The 18,702-nt window shown below is 52.1% G+C and overlaps 2 protein-coding genes across 5 annotated transcripts in view; one reads left to right on the forward strand and one right to left on the reverse strand.

Moving 5' to 3' along the window:
* Positions 1-18,104, reverse strand: part of PUDP (pseudouridine 5'-phosphatase) — an 82,602-nt gene extending 64,498 nt beyond the window's left edge. The window contains exon 1 of one of the 2 annotated variants that reach the window (XM_072743589.1): positions 17,956-18,103. In XM_072743589.1, coding sequence (XP_072599690.1) covers positions 17,956-18,025 — 70 coding nt within the window. In that variant the 5' untranslated portion in view covers positions 18,026-18,103. Of the gene's footprint in view, positions 1-17,955 lie in introns of both variants that reach the window. The other variant, XM_072743590.1, reaches the window with a different exon arrangement.
* The window catches only part of STS (steroid sulfatase), a 279,363-nt gene continuing 278,509 nt past the window's right edge, over positions 17,849-18,702 (forward strand). Inside the window, exon 1 of one of the 3 annotated variants that reach the window (XM_072743588.1) lies at positions 17,849-17,986. In XM_072743588.1, coding sequence (XP_072599689.1) covers positions 17,973-17,986 — 14 coding nt within the window. In that variant the 5' untranslated portion in view covers positions 17,849-17,972. The remainder of the gene's footprint in view (positions 17,987-18,702) is intronic. The other 2 variants (XM_072743587.1, XM_072743583.1) reach the window with 2 other exon arrangements.

Consider the following 18,702-nt stretch of genomic DNA (forward strand, 5'->3'; position numbering starts at 1 on the left):
TATTCAAAAAAAAAAAAAAAAAAGAAAAAGGAATACTTAAACGTGCAATACTGCTTATACATGAATGTTTCTTTCTTGGCTCATTATCCAATGACCAACTCAAACATTCCTTTGACAATCTTTGTAAATTATGCTCAATCGGGATGTTATAACACTATTTTCATACCTTCAAGTAATGGTTCACAAACGGGGTGATTGTACTCACCGGGGGACATAAAAGACAAGATAAATGTGTTTCTGTTTGCAAATCTTTTTTCTTATCTGATTTAAAAGACAACTGCTTAGGCGATAATTATAAATCTCTATTTATGAGCACATAATGTAGAAAGATGTAATCCTAATGACGGTAACAGCCAAAGGAGGGGGGCTGAACGTAGCCATATCCCTGCAAAGTTTCCGTATACTTTTTAAATTATGTTGGCATTAATGCAAACTAGACGGTCACGTGTTCAGATGTTAACTGTGATCTTCAGAGTAACCACCAAGAAAATAACTAAAAACACATCATAAAAGACACGCGAAGGGAATTAAAGTCGTGCACTAGAATATATCTAGTTAACGTGAGAAAAGGCAGTCTCGGGAAAAATAAAGGAATGACAAGGAAATAACATATATGGAAATCATGCCATACAGGAATCGTATTTGATCAAGAATGGCATTTCATGTAAATGGCTAAGACCCCCAGTTAAAAAGTAAAGACTGCCACAGTGGGCTTTAAGAAAAGAAAAAGAGGGACACCCGGGTGGCTCAGCGGTTTGGCGCCTGCCTTCGGCCCAGGGCATGATCCTGGGGACCCGGGATTGAGTCCCACGTCGGGCTCCCCGCATGGAGCCTGCTTCTCCCTCTGCCTGTATCTCTGCCTCTCTGTGTCTCTCATGAATAAATAAATAAAATCTTTAAAAAAAAAAAAGAAAAACAACGTGACCCAGCCAGACCCAACGTGACTGGCGCCTAGAAGACACAGTTAGATTGAAGGGTGCAGACGGTTTAAAGGATGGCCAAGGTATCCAGTGCCAACTACAGTAGGAGAAGAGGCAGACACAAGACAGACTCAAGCAAATATCTCTACTGCAAACAACACAGAGAAGTCTAATAGGAACATTTTATGGAGAGATCATTCCGCATTCCAAAGATGCAGCAATTATAAACCTGTATGCACTCAACAACAGAGCCCCAATTACATAAACCAGAAACTGAAAAAAATTAGAGGGAGAAACAGATAATTCACCAGTGGTAGTCGGAGATTAGGATATCAGAGCTCTAATAATGGATAGAACTAGATTAAAAAGTAGTAAGGAAATGGAAGCCCAGATTTAATACCATTAACTACTTAAAACGCTGCCAACCAGGGGCGCCTGGGTGGCTCACTCGGTGAGATGAGCGTCTGCCTTCAGCTCAGGTCATGAACCCAGCATCTTGGGATCACGCCCTGCATCTCCCTCGGCCTCTCCCCCTGCGTGTGCGCTCTCTCTTTCTCTCTCTCTCCCAAAATCTTAAAACAAAACAAAACACAACAAAAAAACAGCACCAACCAGCTGGACTTAGCAGACACCTATGGAACATTGCACCCAACTGTAAGCTGACACACCTTCTCCAGGAAAAGACGGTGTCCTAGGTCATGACCCCATAAATTGGCAAAGGCTGGAATGATATCATACAGCGTGTCTCCCTAATCGGCGATGTAATGAAATTAGAAGTCAATCATAGAAAAAGATGGGGGAAATTCATAAACACATGGAAAGTCAACAATGCACCTGTATGTTCAAGGCTCAATGAAGAAATTAAAAGGGAACCTCAGAGAGACTGTGGGATGAATGAGTGAAAAACGAAAATACAACAGCCCCAAACCTACGGGGTGCAAGGAGAGCAGCGCTTGGAGGGAAGTGGATGGCTACACACGCCTACGTTAATGCAGAATGGTCGGAGATGTGGAGCGTGCCGACGGAGCTGCAGAAGACGAAGGGGCTGTGAGCCAAGGAACGGGCAGCGGGACGTGGCTGGGTAAGGCAAGGAAATCGGTTCTTTCCCCTAGAGCCTCCAGAAAGGAATGCCACCCTGTACACACCCTGATTCTAGCCTGAGGAGACTGACAAGGGATTTGTGACCTCCACAACCACGCGGTCCTAATACTCGCGTGGTCGTATACCACTTGGTTTGTGGCCCAGCGGTCAGTCCGGCAGCAAGAACCCAACACAGTAAGAAACTTTCTTGAGCGTCTATGCTTCTTTTTTTCCTAACGGGACTACTGTACAACGACTTTTTTTTTTTTTTTTAAGATTTACTTATTTGAGAGAAAGAGCGAGCACACAGGCAGGGGGAGGAGCAAGAGAGAGATTCTCAAGCAGACACCGTCCAGCACGGGAGCCCGTCTCAGAGCTCAAATCCTCAACCCACAGATGATGACCTGGGCCAAAATGAACATTCGACTCTCGACCGACTGAGCCACCCAGGCACCCCCCCCCGAACAAGGACGCTTAAACACACCAAACACACAACGTAAGAATGACCCTTTCTGAACATCTCATCCACAGGACTTGAACCACAGAAGATCAACGGCGGCTACCAACAGTTCACAGAAGTCCGTGCAACAGCTTCCCCGAGGCTGCCCACCAGCCATTACGCAGCACCACGGCCTGGGCCCTTCTTACCGCTACATCATAATCGCACATGTATAAACCTTATTAATCACTGGTCCTTTTTTCTCATTTCCCACTGTCACATCCTGACACTTCCATTGAGTGAATGTCAATAATTTAAGTTCTTGAATTTTAAGAGACCAACATATGACCACGGTGTTGTAGATGGATGTGTCTTTCTCATGTCCTCGATGGACACACCCTGTTAAGAATTAGCTTCCCACCGCCCCGGGCTTTATGGCTTAATGGTGAATCTATATATTTTTATGCCTTTTGAATAAATGAAAACCAGCAGATGTCCTCCACATAATGCAAACTTTAAAGACGTCCTTCCCCCAACGCAAAGAACAGCTTCCATTCTTTTCGGCATCTACCTTCTAGCAGCCTATCCTGCCAGTCCTCTGTGAAGGAAGCCCCTCCAGAGGGCCTGTTGGAACAGGACGTCAGCAGCGTAAGCACTGATATGGAGATAATGCCAAAAATACTTAGGGCGATGCAAATTACTCCAAAATCTAGGAATCGTGTTGAGCTGAAATCAGGGCTACATAGTACCAACTGCTTCTCCTTCTATTTTTTTTTAAAGGTTTTACTCATTTATTTGAGAGAGAGGGAGAGCACAAGGAGGCAGAGCGGCATGCAGAGGGAGGGAGAAGTGAAGATGGACAAACTTCCACGGTAGTCCCGTGGGCGCGGCACTCAGCCAGCAGCCCTAAGCGTTCACCATCCAACGCCCTGGTGCAGCCTGCCCCCTGGTCCAGTGGGAAGTGGTCCAGATGGCTTGGGATCACAGAACCTGGCTGCGCTGGTCTACTAGGGCTGCCACAGCAAAGGAACACACACTGGCCGGCTTCAACAGACATTTATCCAACCCGGTTCTGGGGGCTGGGAGTCTGAGACCAGACAGGGCTGAGGCTGCTTCCTCATGAGGCCTCTCTCCTGGGCGGGTAGACGCCATGTGCTCCGGTGTTGGAGCATGTCTGTGTCCTCATCTCCTCTTCCCATAAGCACAGCAGCCCTACGCAACTGACCTCATTTTACTCTAATCCCCGCTTTAAAGACCCCACTTCCAAACACAGCCCCATTCTGAGGTCCTGGGGTGAGCGTTTCAACACGTGCATTTTGTAGGAGACACAATTCAGTCCACCCCACGGCGTTATAGATCTTCACGTGTTTGGTATTTGTGTCAAAGGCAAAGGCAACCAACCACTTAAAATTATCCTTGTCTATCTTGTTTTTCAGGGGAAGAGACAAAGAGAATAGTCAAGAATCAAGAATCAAGATCCTGGGCAGCCCTGGTGGCTCAGCAGTTTAGCGCCTGCCTTCAGCCCAGGGCGTGATCCTGGAGACCCGGGATCGAGTCCCACATCGGGCTCCCTGCATGGAGCCTGCTTCTCCCTCTCCCTGTGGCTCTGCCTCTCTGTGTGTCTCATGAATGAATAAATAAAATCTTAAAAAAAAAAAAAAAAAAGAATCCAGATCCTTTTTAAAAGAATAGGCTTAGAGAATATAAACTGGTTTACGCACCTCAGGTTTTACTGAACCGTACTCAGGATTTCTGCAGAGACCCAAAGAGCAGTAAGTTGTGGGTCCCTCTCTCCATGCAGAGTACACTGCTGGTGCTCACAAGGAGTGTTGTGCGAGCCACCTGGACCAAAGGGGACAAGCTTGGTATCTGATTTCCAGCTGCACAGTGGCAGCTGCTGAGAGGCCGCCTCGGTGGGAACCCTAGAGGCTCCTTGGGCACAGAATGAAGGCTGGCTGCATGTTCATTTTCGGACTCACATTACTACATGCCTCATAAGCTGTGACTCTAACTCAACGTAAACGGAAGACCCAGCGTTCCATCCGATGTCATCTTCACAGCCCCTCCCCAGCATCTGCGTAAGCCTGGCAAGTATAATGAGAATGTAGAATTCTTGTTGAGTTCAACAATTATTGGATTTAGGTGGAAAGACATCTTACATACATGTTAAAAAATGCAAAATCTAATCAGCTGAGTGGGAATGGAAAATACCTGTTAGAGGACCAGTTCTCCCTAATGCCCAGGAAGCTCATCCCGTGCCCAAAATATTAAGTGACATTTAGAAGAAGGAAGATCACTGAATAAATTCTTGCGTAATTCTATTGAATTACTTCTATTCTTTAAGTGAACTTGGCCTGTTGGAGCAATGGTGCTGTAAACACACTCTTAAATGCATACTCAGATTACTAATCTTCACTCACAATTTCAGATGACGTTATCTGAACGCGACGGGAACAAGTCACGTGAACTTCACATTCATCATTTTCATCATGTTCACATATTAGGCTAAAGTGATGATCGGCTCTCCCAAAAGGTTCCATTTGTTAATTCGGACAGGAGCAGCACTGGCCAAGGAAATAAAACCTACTGGGTTTCTAAGTGTGCTTTACTGACCGTAAAGGTGTTGACGCTGATAGAAGAAACTGTAAATAGGATCAAGCACTATCATGGCATCTGAAGGGTGATGCTTTACATCTACTACATTTGTACCCAGAATAAGCCGAAACTGAATGTTTAAGCAACACGTACGTTTTGAACCGCTAACGTTAATAGTAACAGATCTTTAAAGCCAAGGTGTACTGTGGCCATGTGTCCCTTGGCGCTAGCAAGGGCCTGTGATGGCCTGTGTCCATCGGCTACATAGGAGCGGAGGCTGAGAACGGATGGGCATCCACCACCGGTGGGGAGAAATCACCACCCCGAGGCAGAGCTGTGGTCCTGGCACCCCAAGCTGATCCCGGAATGGAGTCGCCCACATTCAGTAAGGCTCGTGGACGGGGGCCTCTGGATTAAGTCAGCCCCTCATGTATGAGGAGGGTTTTGTCAACGTGAATCTGGGTACCCACTTCCCACTTAGAACATGTCTACCCCCGGAAATGCATTCCCATCACCCACGTACCACACACCCAACTTGTTTTAGGGCCTTCGTGTACGGGCTAGTGTCAGCGCACACACGTGATGCTGAGGACAATATCCAGACAGCTATCAGATGAATGAGCGAGGCCCAAGGTGATTATCCCGTGAAGAATCGAGAATCCGTGCAATAGATTATAAGTTCCCAGCTCAGGCTCCCTTCATCTCTTTTTTTGTAACTGGCAACTGTGTATTAAGTTTAATTGCATTTAAATGCAGGTGTACTATGAGTTCCTGCGGGTGAAATGACAAGGTGAACACGGTTCCTATGTGGGAAGGTAGGAAAGAAGAGTCCTTGGCCCTTGGCAGTTCTGGCAGCCAGGGCTTTGAACATAATTAGAGAAGGCGAGTATATACGAGAGAGGTGCCAGGATGTAATTAGTTACAGCCCAACATTTCATTAACAACAGTTAACAACACTGAAAGATCACAGGGCACACACCCAGGGATAGCCCAGGTTCTGTTCTAGTTTCTACTCTCATGCTCGCTGCATCGTACTGAAAATGGGAGTCTGGAGGCACAGGAGGGTCTCGTGTGTGAGACCAAGCATGCCCCCCACCCCATCCCCAGCGTATATAAAGCGGGTATCCTCACAAACAGGTGGGTGATGGCCGGGGTTTCTGCACCGATACCCACACCACGTCTGGGCACAATGTTCCAAGAGCTCGGGCCCACGGAGTCCACACCAGTGACCTAGATCCAAACCTCCATGGAGGGCATGGTCTAGAAGAAGCCGGTGTTTTGCCCACGGATTTGCCTCCGGCCTTCAGAGTCAGGAGGAGCTCTTGTGCGCCGTCGGAGGGCTGCAAGCATGCCGCCTGCTCCAGGTCCCCGCAGGAAAGCACCAACTGCATGCAAACACCTCGGCCTGCAAGGAGCGCCCCTCTGGGCAGGACCACTCACTGAGCTCACCCGAGAACGGCCTGTGATTTCACCTCAGCCTACGATGCCCTGCCTGAGCCCCTCCATGTCCCTGCAAACCCTGCCGTGAACTAAACAGCCTCTGAGTCAAGCCTCTCCTCTTCCTTCCACACCAGCCGTTTGTGCCCTTGTCCTGCCCTGCTGGATGTACCCATGTCCTGTCCTCCTGGAACCTGGGCAGGGGACCTTGTTTGCTGTTGTGCTGACATCAAGAATCTCAAGAGGATGTCATCCTGTATTAGCAGGGTGAGTCCCAAATTCAATGACAGGTGTCCTTATAAGGGACACACAAGAGGAAACCCAGAGTCAGGGAAGCCACGTGAAGAGGGGTGCACACATGGGAGGGATGTGGCCCCCTGGGCAAGTGAAAGAGCCGCCTAGCCGGTCTCCCCGGCATATGCCTTCCTCATGCACGTCACCAAATACAGCTTCCCATGGCGCCCTGTGCTCCAGGAGGCTGGTGCTCTGACGGCAATGAGGGGAAATAATGCTTGAGCTTGGCACGGGCTCAGCACGCTCTGTCCTGGGAGAGCCTTTGCAGAAGAACGTCTTCTCTGAGAGGGCACACGCAGCCACCTCTTGCCAAAGCCCTGCCCTGGTCTGTGTCCTCCTGGCTTGGGGTACTCGCGAGCGTCCTTCCTCCTCCGCCTACGTTACTCCTTCAGCCCTATGATGGAGCCCCCAGGATGAATGCTGTCTGGGCTGCTGGCCCGCTCCCTCTCCCTGGCTCCCAAGGAAAGTGGGTCAGCTAAGCAGGTAAGTGGCCATGCAGTGGGATGGCAATGTCTGCTTCCCCCAACACTCAGCCCACTGCACCCTGACCGTGTCCCGGGAAGCAACAGGTGGATCCACTCCCTGCGCTGGTCGCGGTACCCGGCATCTGGCAGGCGGGTTATCAAGGCCTGTGGCATTCGTGAACTAAATAAATGCCCCGACCATCTATGTCTCCTCGAGAGCCCTTGTGGATCTGTCCTATCACACTTTTCTGAAATTCCATTTGAACCTAAAACTCTACCCCCAGAGAAACTGTCAGCAGCAGGAAGTGCCACCTGTGTTCAGCCGTCTGGATGGACCCACCGACAGTCTGGCAGCGGGAAACCACCTTAACTGCTGCAGATGACTGGCTACCTGTGTTGTTCAGGTGACCCAGTGGGGCGACTTTAAATGCCTTCATCAGGCTGCTGGCAATCACGCAAGGTGATCACAACTGGTTTAACGAGATGGCTGCTGAGATAGGGCTGGAGCTGTCAGGAAGGGACCAGCTCGTCGGGCTGCAACCGGCAGACCCAGGGATGACTTCCATGTTTGTGTTAGGAGCACACACCCAAGCACGAAAAACACAGCCTACAGGAGAGGGCACCAGACACACCACGGGAAGAGCTGACGATCATTTTTATCTGCACGAACGCTCTTTCTCTTGGAAAGGTATCAGGGATGCGCCTGTGGCCAAATTCCTCAGTCGAAGACAGGTAGGAACATTCTGGGGGAGAAGTGCCGGCCAGGGCTTCACTCTTCTCCACCAAAGCCTTCTTCATCCAGATGCTCCCAGGTGCCAGGATCCCGCACGTTCACCCACGGGACCAGCAGGATACCAGCGTCACCAGCGGTGTTGGCAGGGGTGACACAATTGCCCTTGAGAAGACCTGCGATTGGTGAAATGTTGCCTCTTTTTCCAGCTGTGAGAGGAGGCACGAGGCTGAAACTGTCACGGTCACTGCCTGAGTTGCTGCCTGAGCTCCCGAGGCCTCCACTGCAGGAGGGACAGTGACAGCACTAAGCGCCTGCCGCCAGCTTGCAGAGCAACGTGAGGTGATGCTGGCAACTGCTCCCAAGAGCGCGGGGCACACAGGATAGGCTCTCAACAGGCACAGGTTTGGTGGGGAAGCCACTGAGAGCCTAGAAAGAGGCAGTAGCAGTGGGAAGGCCACAGAAATAGCTCTGAAGAATTTAGAAATAAGCAAGTATTGCACTGCTGTAGGGGTGGGCCACTGGGTGAGGAAGGGACGATCTGAAGGTAAGCTGCACTCTTGGACGGCATCCCCTAAAAGCACTCAGATCACAGCCTGTGACCCACAGGAGATGTGATCCACATGAAGTGGAACTGGAAGGAGTATGGTCCGCGGGCCGCACACATACCCGCCCAGACACACCCACCCCAGGTTCCCACAGCGCCCTCTCTTTCTGGTGAGAGCCAGCAAGGCCTCCACGTCCCCTGTAGCCACATCTCTGTGCCCATCTCTGTGCCCATCTCTGTGCCCATCTCTGTACCCAATGGTTCAGGCCTTCAAGACACACAGACACGATGGCCATCAACTATCCCCGGTCTCTCAGGCTCTGGACTTCTGCCCAAGAGGCCCCATGTGCCATCATGGAGGACAAGATGGGTTCGACAGCTCTTCTGAGGACAAGACTGGTCAGCAGGCTGCGACTAGGGTGACAAAACTGACCACATGCAACATCTCCCCAAACGGGCAACAGGGTGCTGCAGCACATAATTGCCAGAAATGGCTGAGTCTAGCTAAGCACTGGGTATCACTTCTAAGTTAGAGGAAATAGAGGGGATAGAGGAACCGGTAAGGAGACACCAGGTGGAAACAACCAGGCAAATCCTGGGTGTAGACCATTCCATAACATCACTGGCCTAGACTCTTTCAAAAAGTCACTATCGTGGGGGAAAATAAACATTATGTGATTGAGGGATGGGGGAAGTTTTCTGACTTAAAACAGGATAAAGGCACATAACTACCACAAGGAACCCACCTGGAAAACACTAGCGTATTTTCACCTAGACACAGAAGCCATCCTTGCCTCCATGTTCCAATATAGTCATTACTGAGAATCTTTTTTTTTCTTTAAATTTAGATTCAATCACCCAACTTACAGCACATCATTAGTTTCAGAGGTAGAAACCAGTAATTCATCAATTGCATCGGTGCTCATCACATCATGTTCCCTCCTTAATGCCTGTCACCCACTTACCCCATCCAAAGTTGTCATCACCAAAACAGTACGGTACTGGCACAAAAACAGACACGTAGACCAATGGAACAGAACAGAGAACCCAGAAATAAACCCTCAGCTCTATAGTCAACTCATCTTCGACACAGCAGGAAAGAATATCTGCTGGAAGAGACGGTCTCTTCAACAAATGCTGTTGGGAAAATTAGACAGCCACATGCAGAATGAAACTAAACCGCTCTTAGACCACACACAAAGATAAACTGAAAGCGGATGAAAGAGCTAAATATGAGACAGGAATCTATCAAAACCCTAGAGGAGAACACAGGAAGTAACCTCTCGGGCCTTGGCCACATGTAGCCACTTCTTGCAAGACACGTCTCCAAAGGCAAGGAAAACAAAAGCAAAAGGAACTACTGGGACTTCATCAATATAAAAGGCTTCTGCACAGCAAAGGAAACAGTCAACAAAACTACAAGACACCCTACAGAATGGGAGAAGATATCTGCAAATGACACATCAGATAAAGGGCTAGTATCCAAGATCTATAAGGAACTTATCAAACTCAACACCCAAAACCCAAATAATCCAGACAAGAAATGGGCAGAAGACACAAACAGACATTTCTCCAAAGAAGACCCACACATGGCCAACAGACACATGAAAAGATGCTCCACATGACTCATCATCAGGGAAACACAAATCCAAGGCACAATGAGCTACCACCTCACAGCTGTCAGAGTGGCTAAAATTAACGAGGCCGGAAACAACAAACGCTGGGGAGGATGTGGAGAAAGGGGAATGAATCCCCCTCTGTTTTTTTTAAATTCAAACACACTGCTTGATAAAAAATACTCTCTTCTGCTTCAGAAAACATGTTTATTGCTCAGCCATTTCTTCTCCTGGTCTGGAATGTCCATTTGTCTTCTTTGGTCCTTTCTGTACTCGACAAACATCCTCCAGGCGCTTTCAGTTGAAAGTACTGCTCTGTCCCTATTATGCCCTTGCCGTGTTCATTAGCAAGTTACGCACCGATTTCACTCACCATGTTTTACATCCCATCTGGACTCTGAGACTAAGAGAAGAGACTTGTTTTGAATCCCGTACAGCACCTGCCGCCGCACATTTCTGAACAGACATGCGGAGTGGAATGCATGCCTCTGGAGCTGTGCTGTCCACCACGGTGGCTGGCAGCCACAGGAGGCTACTGAAATTTAAATTAAATATAAGGGAAAATTCCGTTTTCAGCTGCACTAGTCACATTTTACGGATGCGGGTACCAGGTGTCCTTTGTGTCTACAATGCAGATAGAGAACTTTCCCATATGGCAGGCAGTTCTGCTAGATGGACAGTGCTGGTCTGGAGAGCAGAGCAACGGTTCTCATCAAGGACACCCCACTTCCCTTACATATACAGGCTGGGGAGACTCGGGATTTTAGGACATGAGAGGCAGGGAATCCCGCTGCTTGCTTTGGCTTTTGTCCCAAGACCTCAAATAAGCTCAGATGTGCAAACTACCACTGTGGTCTTGTTCTCATTTAGTGTAGAAATAGGATATTCTACTCGAGGTTGCACCAAATTTGGTTTGTTCCTGGATCTCTCCTTGACTAGCCACATCATTTGCAAGATTTTTAAGGAGAGTACCATTGATCATAAAGAGGAACATACCTTGATTTAGCTCCTAAGCCCAGGAGAGGAGAGTCAACGTAGCACAAGCAATGCCAATGAAAACGGTCCGCCAGGCAAGAGTATGTGGAGACGACCACCCTCCTCCTCCCAGACAGGGGCCCTCTCTGCGTAGACACTTTTCCCACTGACACTTAGCTATTGAGTGTAGAGATCACAGGAGAGGATGTGAGGGAGTCACAGCATAAAGGAAAGGAGTGACCTGCCTGCTAAAGGCTCAAAAGGTCTGCTAGAACATGCCAGAATGGCAGTCCACCTCTACAAAGCCAATGGGGAAATACTTCTTAACTCAGAAATGATGTGACAAATAACACGTTTTCAAGAAAACTCTCCACACATGCCCTGGAGGCCTTTTTAACCACATATATCTGCAACAAACAGCCAAGACTACCCCCACCCACTGTAACACAATTAAGTGAAGGTTTTCATAGATCAAACGCTCTGATTATTAGTCACTGGTACTCACATACGCTTGACAGTAGGAAATTTATCTTGAAATATCATCTACTCTGGTATGACACTATTCTATTTTCCAGCTATGGGCTATGCCTGAATCCCTTTTCAAATGCCTCATCCCAAGGTGTGACCAGTCATCTCGGCATCTATGTCACAAGTGCCTGGAGTGGACATGTCTTGCGGGCATTACTTCCCTTACTCTTTTACAGTGCATTCAATCTGCACCTACCTCGGAAAATGACAGAGTAACCGACATGTAAATCACAGAAGGCAAAAAAAAAAAAAAAAAAAAATCAGAGTAAATGGCAATTAATCAGAAAGACAAAAGGGACTAAAGAATCCCCAACACACTGCCTTTCCAGAAGAAAGGAGGAACAAAGTAAAAATTGGATCATGAGAAAATACGAGGACGACAGGACGACAGTCCTCCCACGATTATAATCCCTGTGAATCTAAGGTGCCAAGCAAAGCACCCTGGGAGGTCGAGGGCTGCAGGAGAAAGCAAGGATGGGCATCACACCTGTACTGACCGGAATCTGAACAGTTCAGCCGTCTTGCCAGCTGGACAAAACTCGTTTATCAGCAGGATTATGCAAATTGGATCTCAATCCCTCCTCAAGCATTCTCGAAAGAGGAGCAGCTGTGGTGACCACTAGTCAAGTGACCAGTAACTACAAGGACGACCTTGAGGTGGACAGAGTCCAGGTAGACCAGAGAGCATCACAAGGGGACACAGTTAACTAGGCTCTGTCATACTTGGATTGCTTTGCTATTACCGAAGACTTTTCTCCAAGACACAAGAGTCCCTTCCTTCCTTCCTCCTGGGGGGGGGCCTTCCCCAGGCCCCCAGCAGCACGTTACTCCAAACGGAGAAAGTCAGAGTGAGGGCCGCCTGCGGTGGGGGCTCTCCTCCACCACCAGGCCTCCAACTGGCCTCCAAATTCCAGCAGATGTCTTTGCAAAGGTGGAAGGAACTTAAGTGTCACCTAGCAAGCTGAGCTCAAACCCAAGCACGTGCTGTTAGCTCCCGGGGGAGCAGGGTGGAAAAGAATGTGAATGCACCACAGCAAGGCTGCCCTGGCATCTGGCACGGAGACCCCAGCGCTCACAACAAAGGGGTTTCCAAGACGTAGAGCAGGCAGGCGATGATCATCTCACGCCGAGGGGGATCTCGGCCAGCTCTCGGGGCAGCGGTAACCGCATTCGGACGTACCGCAACAATCCTTCACTCTGCTCTACCTTCCTGAGATGCTCCCAGGACCCTGGGAGTGGAGGGATAGGGGGACAGTCAGAAGAACCAATTCACACGAAAACCAATGCAGACGAAAAGCTCCTTGTCTGTGCTTAGAAAAATTCTCATACGTCACATGGGGGGTCAGATGACCACGTGCTTTGGTTCCTGTGAAAATTAATGTGGAGCAAGCGCTAACATTCTATAAGGAAATTCCATTTTTGTCATCAGCTTCACGGATGCTCCAGGGTGGAAAAATGGCCTAGACAAGGTGAACAAGAGGACCCTGGTGTCACAAGGATTCTGACCACAGCCTGGGCATGACACGAAACCAGTCGACTCAAGCAGCAACTTCCTGAGCTCAGTGAGCACCACAAAGCTCCTGCACCTCCAGGAGCTTACAGGGTGTCCTGGGCCCCAGGCAAACAGGCACCTCCCAGCAGTCTCGGGTGCTATTATCTGGCAGATGAGAAACTGAGGGAGCACAATGAAGACCAATGTAGGTCATCTATTCTACTACATAGAGGACAGAGGGTAAATTATAATTAACAGTTGCAAATATTCTTCTTGTGTGCTCATGCGATCCCTCTCTTGTTATTTTCTGATTTTTAAGAATTTAAAAATAAGCTTATTTTCCTTTGGTAATTTTTTATGGATGTTAAAAAATTGGACGCCTAGAATATACATTTTGCGTGCACTGCATTTTACATATTCCGGTGGTCTCAGTATTCTTAACGTCCACTGTCCGCTGGGCCCCGTTATCGATAACAGACATACGGGTTTCTTCCTAAAGCCCTGCATTGGACTGTCCAGTACGACAGGTATTCATTCACCCAATGAGGCTACTGAACACTTGAAATGTGGCTGGCTCGAGCTGAGACCTGCTTGTACACGTAAAATACCCACGGATTTCAGGGACTAGGCCTCAAAAATGAAGGTCATAGATCTTGGGGACTTTTACATTGATGTAAGGAAAAACGTATTTTTTTCCACGGATTTCAGGGACTAGGCCTCAAAAATGAAGGTCATAGATCTTGGGGACTTTTACATTGATGTAAGGAAAAACATATTTTTATTTATTTATTTATTTATTTATTTATTTATTTATTTATTTATTTTTGGAAAGACGTATTTTAGATTTGTCAGGATAGGGAAAAAAAGTTTGTTTCATCTGTATCTTTTTGCTTTTTCAGTGGTGCTGTGGAACGTTTTATGCGGTCCCATCTCTATTAGCCAGCATGGCTCCGCACAGCAGACTTCTTGTGTCTTAAAGAGAATGGGCCCACCCCTTGTGCTCCTAATTTCAGTTATTTGCAAACTAGATAATCTTCCCTATCCAGAAGCCGAGACTCTTGTGGAATCGCTGTCATCTTCTACCTTCGAAAATATCTTGTCCTGGTTCACGATCCCAGTCCCCTTTTCTCTTTCTCTAAATGGCATCTGGGAGCCAAAATCGTAACCTGATCGTAGTTGGTCGTTACCCCACCAACAAAAACAGAATCCGAGAGCGTCTTTCCTATTTGGAAGGACGGCAGCCTCATACATTTCAAACTGGAAATGTACTGGAAAGTGCTCTGGCGTCATCAATGTTTCTGCAGAAATCTCCATTTACTTCCTCATTCCCGTCTGCTTAAAGGAGCTTCTCCTGAATAGAAGAAGCCTTCCCCCATGAAACTAATTGTTTTCGATTTTCCACTGCCCTGAGAACACCAGTCCTGGGGGTGACGCTGACAAATGGAACTTCCAGAATTCACAATTCTCAAACTCCGACCTACTGCAAGAGGACTCATTATGAATGCATGGCGGAGTGTTCTGCACACAGCCGATACAGGGAATGAAGTCAGGTGCTAGAGCTACAGCAGGGTAGCAGCAGGACAGACCGACTGAGATAAAGCAGCATGTTTTGGAAAGCGGTGTTTCATACAAGACATCCTGTGAAAGAATGGAATAAGCGCACTTCCGAGAAAGTTCTGCAAAGCCTTACTACCTCGGAGAAGCGTTAAAGCAGAAAGGAGAAAAGAGGGCAGGAAATAAGGAGGATATGTTCCCAAATGGCACGAACTCTTGGTTCTCTGACCATTTCAAAGGATTGGGTAACAGCGCCAGGGGCTAAACTATTAATCTGGCCTTAGCTAGTGAGTAGAGCCCCCAGCGAGTAACTGCCCCTGCCGGAACCAGGTCACGTACGCCACATTCAGGCTTCAGGGAACAGCTGTGTCTGAATCTGGGACTCAGAACTAAGAGTACAGCTCATTTGGAAGTTTAATACATTTAATTTTAATGAGACTTTGGAGTTTGCATCCATATTCATGAGACACCCACTACAAGTTCTTTGGACCCTTCCCGAGAGGGGAAGGAGTTTTTTTTGACAATTAACTTCCTGACCACCTGAGCAGGAACATTCATGTCTACAAACCATACTTATCCATCCCAAGAGGTTTCTGAAATTGAGTCCATTCAGATTTAGTACCTGCATACACTGTTTCTTGCAATTAGTGACCTGTACAGAGATTTAATTTTTTTTTCCTTCCTTAGGTATTCATCTGTTTCTATCTCTGGGTTTATAAAGTGACTGGGATGCCCAGGGGGCTCCGTGGTTGAGCATCTGCCTTTGGCTCTGGTCCTGATCCCGGGGGGGCCTGGGTGCGAGTCACTGTATGGGGCTCCCGGCAGGGAACCTGCTTCTCCATTTGCCGTGTCTGTCTCTCTTGGTCTGTCATGAACATATAAATAAAATCTTAAAAAAAAAAAAAAGTGTTATTACTAGCAAACCACCTAGCAGGGGGCAAGGTCACCCTCAGCAGGAAAGAGGAACACGTCATCTATATTTAGGATCCAATCGATGTGCAGTCACTCTTCAGCTCTGTTCCTGAGCTGTGCGACCTTGGGCAGGTGACTTAACCTCTCTGAGCTGCAGCACTGTGTGTTCTCATTGGAATGCAAATACTTCCTCATCCTCTGCAGGGTTTTAAGGCATGAGGCAGTAGAGGAATAAAAGTCTCCAGTGGGTCAGGAGCGTCCGCAAAAAACACAGGCGTTTTCAGAGTTCTACAAGGCGCTCCGGAGGCTCTGAGGTCGGAACCCTGTAAGAGGATGAAGCCATGAAGCCCGGTGCGCAGGGTTTGGGCAGCGCTCCGGTCGGTTCCGTGTTGATTCGTGCACTGAGCGTCATTCTGCTTCAACTCTTCTTGGCTGTGACCCTGCACAAGGGCGGCGCAGGGAGCAGCAGCAGTGCGAGGACCCAGAGTCCCTCGGGTCCACGGCAGGCGAAGCCTGCTTCCCCAACTCTCCTGCACCTGGGTCAACAGTGTGGCCTAAGGCAGGGCGGGGAAGGGTGGGCCCAGCAATGTGCATCCGCCCAGCCCTGCCGACCGCAGGGGCAGCCGGAGCCTCAGGTTCCAACTGTCCGTGCACTTGGGTCAAGAGTGCGGCCTGAGCCAGCGCTGGAGGGGCGAGGAGGGGTGCGGCCCCGCCGTGGGCATCTGCAAGCCCCTCCCTGTGCAGGGGCAGCTGGAGCTTCAGGTTCCAAGCCCCAAATTTCAGGTCCCAAGTCTCCAGCACCTGGGTCAAGAGTGTGGCCTGAGCCGGGGCAGGGACAGGTGCGGCCTCGCAATGTGCATCGGCTTAGCCCCTTCCTGTGTGGGGGCAGCTGAAGCCTCAGGTCCCCAACCCTCCTGCACTTGGGTGAAGAGTGCAGCCTGAGCCGGGGTGTGGAGGGGTGCGGCCTCCGCAATGTGCATCCGCAAGCCCCTCTCTGCAAGCCCTTCTCTCCACAGGGGCAGCCCTAGCCTCAGGTCCCAACCTTTCTGCACTTGGGTCACTGACTGCAGCCTGAGCCAGGGCGCTGGAGGGGAGGGAGGGGTGCAGCCCCACAGTCTGCATCGGCCCAGCCCCTCCATCCGTAGGGGCAGCTCAAACGTCAGGTCTAAGTCTCCTGCACCTGGGTCAAGAGTGCGGCCAGAGCCAGGGCGCTGGGGGGCGGGGAGGGGTGCGGCGCCCCAGTCTGCATCTGCCCAGCCCCTTCCTATGCAGGGGCAGCCCCAGCCTCAGGTCCCAACTCTCCTGCACCTGGGTCAAGAGTGCGGCCTGAGCCGGGGCGCTGGGGGGAAAGGGGCGGGGAGGGGTGCGGCCCCGCAGGGTGCATCCGCGATCCCCTCCCTGTGCAAGGGCAGCAGGAACTTCAGGTTACAAGCCCCAAATTTCAGGTCCCAAACTCTCCTGCACCTAGATCAAGAGTGCGGCCTGAGCCTGGGCGGGGAGGGGTGCGGCCCCGCAGGGTGCACCCACGAGCCCCTCCGTCCAGCCCCCTCCTGTGCAGGGCCGCTGGAGCCTCCGGTCCCAACTCTCCTGCACCTGGCTCAAGAGTGCGGCCTGAGCCGGGGCGCTGGGGGGGCGGGGAGGGGTGCGGCCCCGCAGGGTGCATCCGCGAGCCCCTCCCTGTGCAGGGGCAGCCTGAGCCTCAGGTCCCAACTCTCCTGCACCCGGGACAAGAGTGCGGCCTGAGCTGGGGCGCTGGGGGGGGGGGGGGGAGGAGTGGGGAGGGGTGCGGCCCCGCAGGGTGCACCCGCCCAGCCCCTTGCTGTGCAGGGCAGCCTGAGCCTCAGGTCCCAACTGTCCTGCACCCGGGTCAAGAGTGCGGCCTGAGCCGGGGCGCTAGGGGGGGGAGGGGTGCGGCCCCGCAGGGTGCACCCGCGAGCCCCTCCGCCCAGCCCCCTCCTGTGCAGGGCCGCGGGAGCCTCCGTCCCAAGCCTCCGGCCCCGGGGTCACTGCCGTCCCGCCGCAGCCCCCTCCCCCTCCCCCCGCCCGCGAGGTCACGACCCCGGCCCCCGCCGCGTAGGAGGCCGCGAGCGGGCTGCGTGCGCGGCGCGGCCAGGTGCGGGAAACTGAGTCCGCCGCGGCCCCCGAGCGCCCCGCCCGCCCCCCGCCCCCCCCCCCCCGCAGCCGTCCCCACGCGCGGCGCGGCCGCCGGAAGTGCTGCCCCGGGCGGCGCCGACGCCAGCGCCCCGCGCGCCCCCGCCACTCGCCGCCGCCCGCGGGGGTCCCGGACGCCGCCCCGCCCCGCCGCGCCGCGCCGAGCCGAGCAGCGCGCCGTCCCCGGGCAGCGTGGCGCGCGGCGGCCGCAGGCTACGCACCGAGGAGGAGGCCGTCCATGTCGAAGAGCAGGTGGGTGGCGGGCCGCGGCGGGGCCCCGGAGGCCGCCATGGCGCCGGCGGACGCGGGCGCGCGCACGCCGGGGACACGGCCGCGCGCTCGGGGGGCTGCGCGCGCCGCCCGCGCCGCCTCTGCGCACGCGCGCCGCCCGCCGTGCACGCGCGCCCCGCGCCGCCCCGCGGGGCCCGAGCCGCCTTGCGCACGCGCGCCGCGGGAGCGTCTCTCGAGAGCCGCGCACGCGCACGCGCGCTCCGCTCTGCGGGCGGGCGCGTGTCGCTTGGTCCCCTCCGCCGCCGCCGAGTGCGGATGCCGCCCCGCGCGGGCTCCCGTCTGCCCGCATGCACCGCGCTCCCCACGCACGGCGGACGTCCCGGGCCCGGCGGCAGCACATGCATAACTTGACCCTGGGGCGGGACGCACGGACGAGGCCGAGCTTCCTCCTCGGCCGGCCCGGTGCACCGGCTGCTTCCCACCGGGGGCCCAAGGTGCTCAGGTCGGCATCCCCGGCAGCCAGGCTGCAAGCGGGAGCCCAGGGGCCGGGGCATGCGCCGGGCCGGGGCGGCCGTCCCGGGACCCTCGCCGCTTGCCCTTTCGGTTTCGCGGGCCCGCCGCCCTCGCGGAGATGGCAGCGCGCATGCGCAGGGGGCCGCTCGGAGGGTCCGCGGCCCGGGCTCCCGGGTCCCCTCGAGCATCCCGGGCTGCAGAGGCTCCAGCTGCCTGGCCGCCTC

Source organism: Vulpes vulpes, chromosome X, assembly GCF_048418805.1.
Source record: "Vulpes vulpes isolate BD-2025 chromosome X, VulVul3, whole genome shotgun sequence".
Taxonomy (NCBI): domain Eukaryota; kingdom Metazoa; phylum Chordata; class Mammalia; order Carnivora; family Canidae; genus Vulpes; species Vulpes vulpes.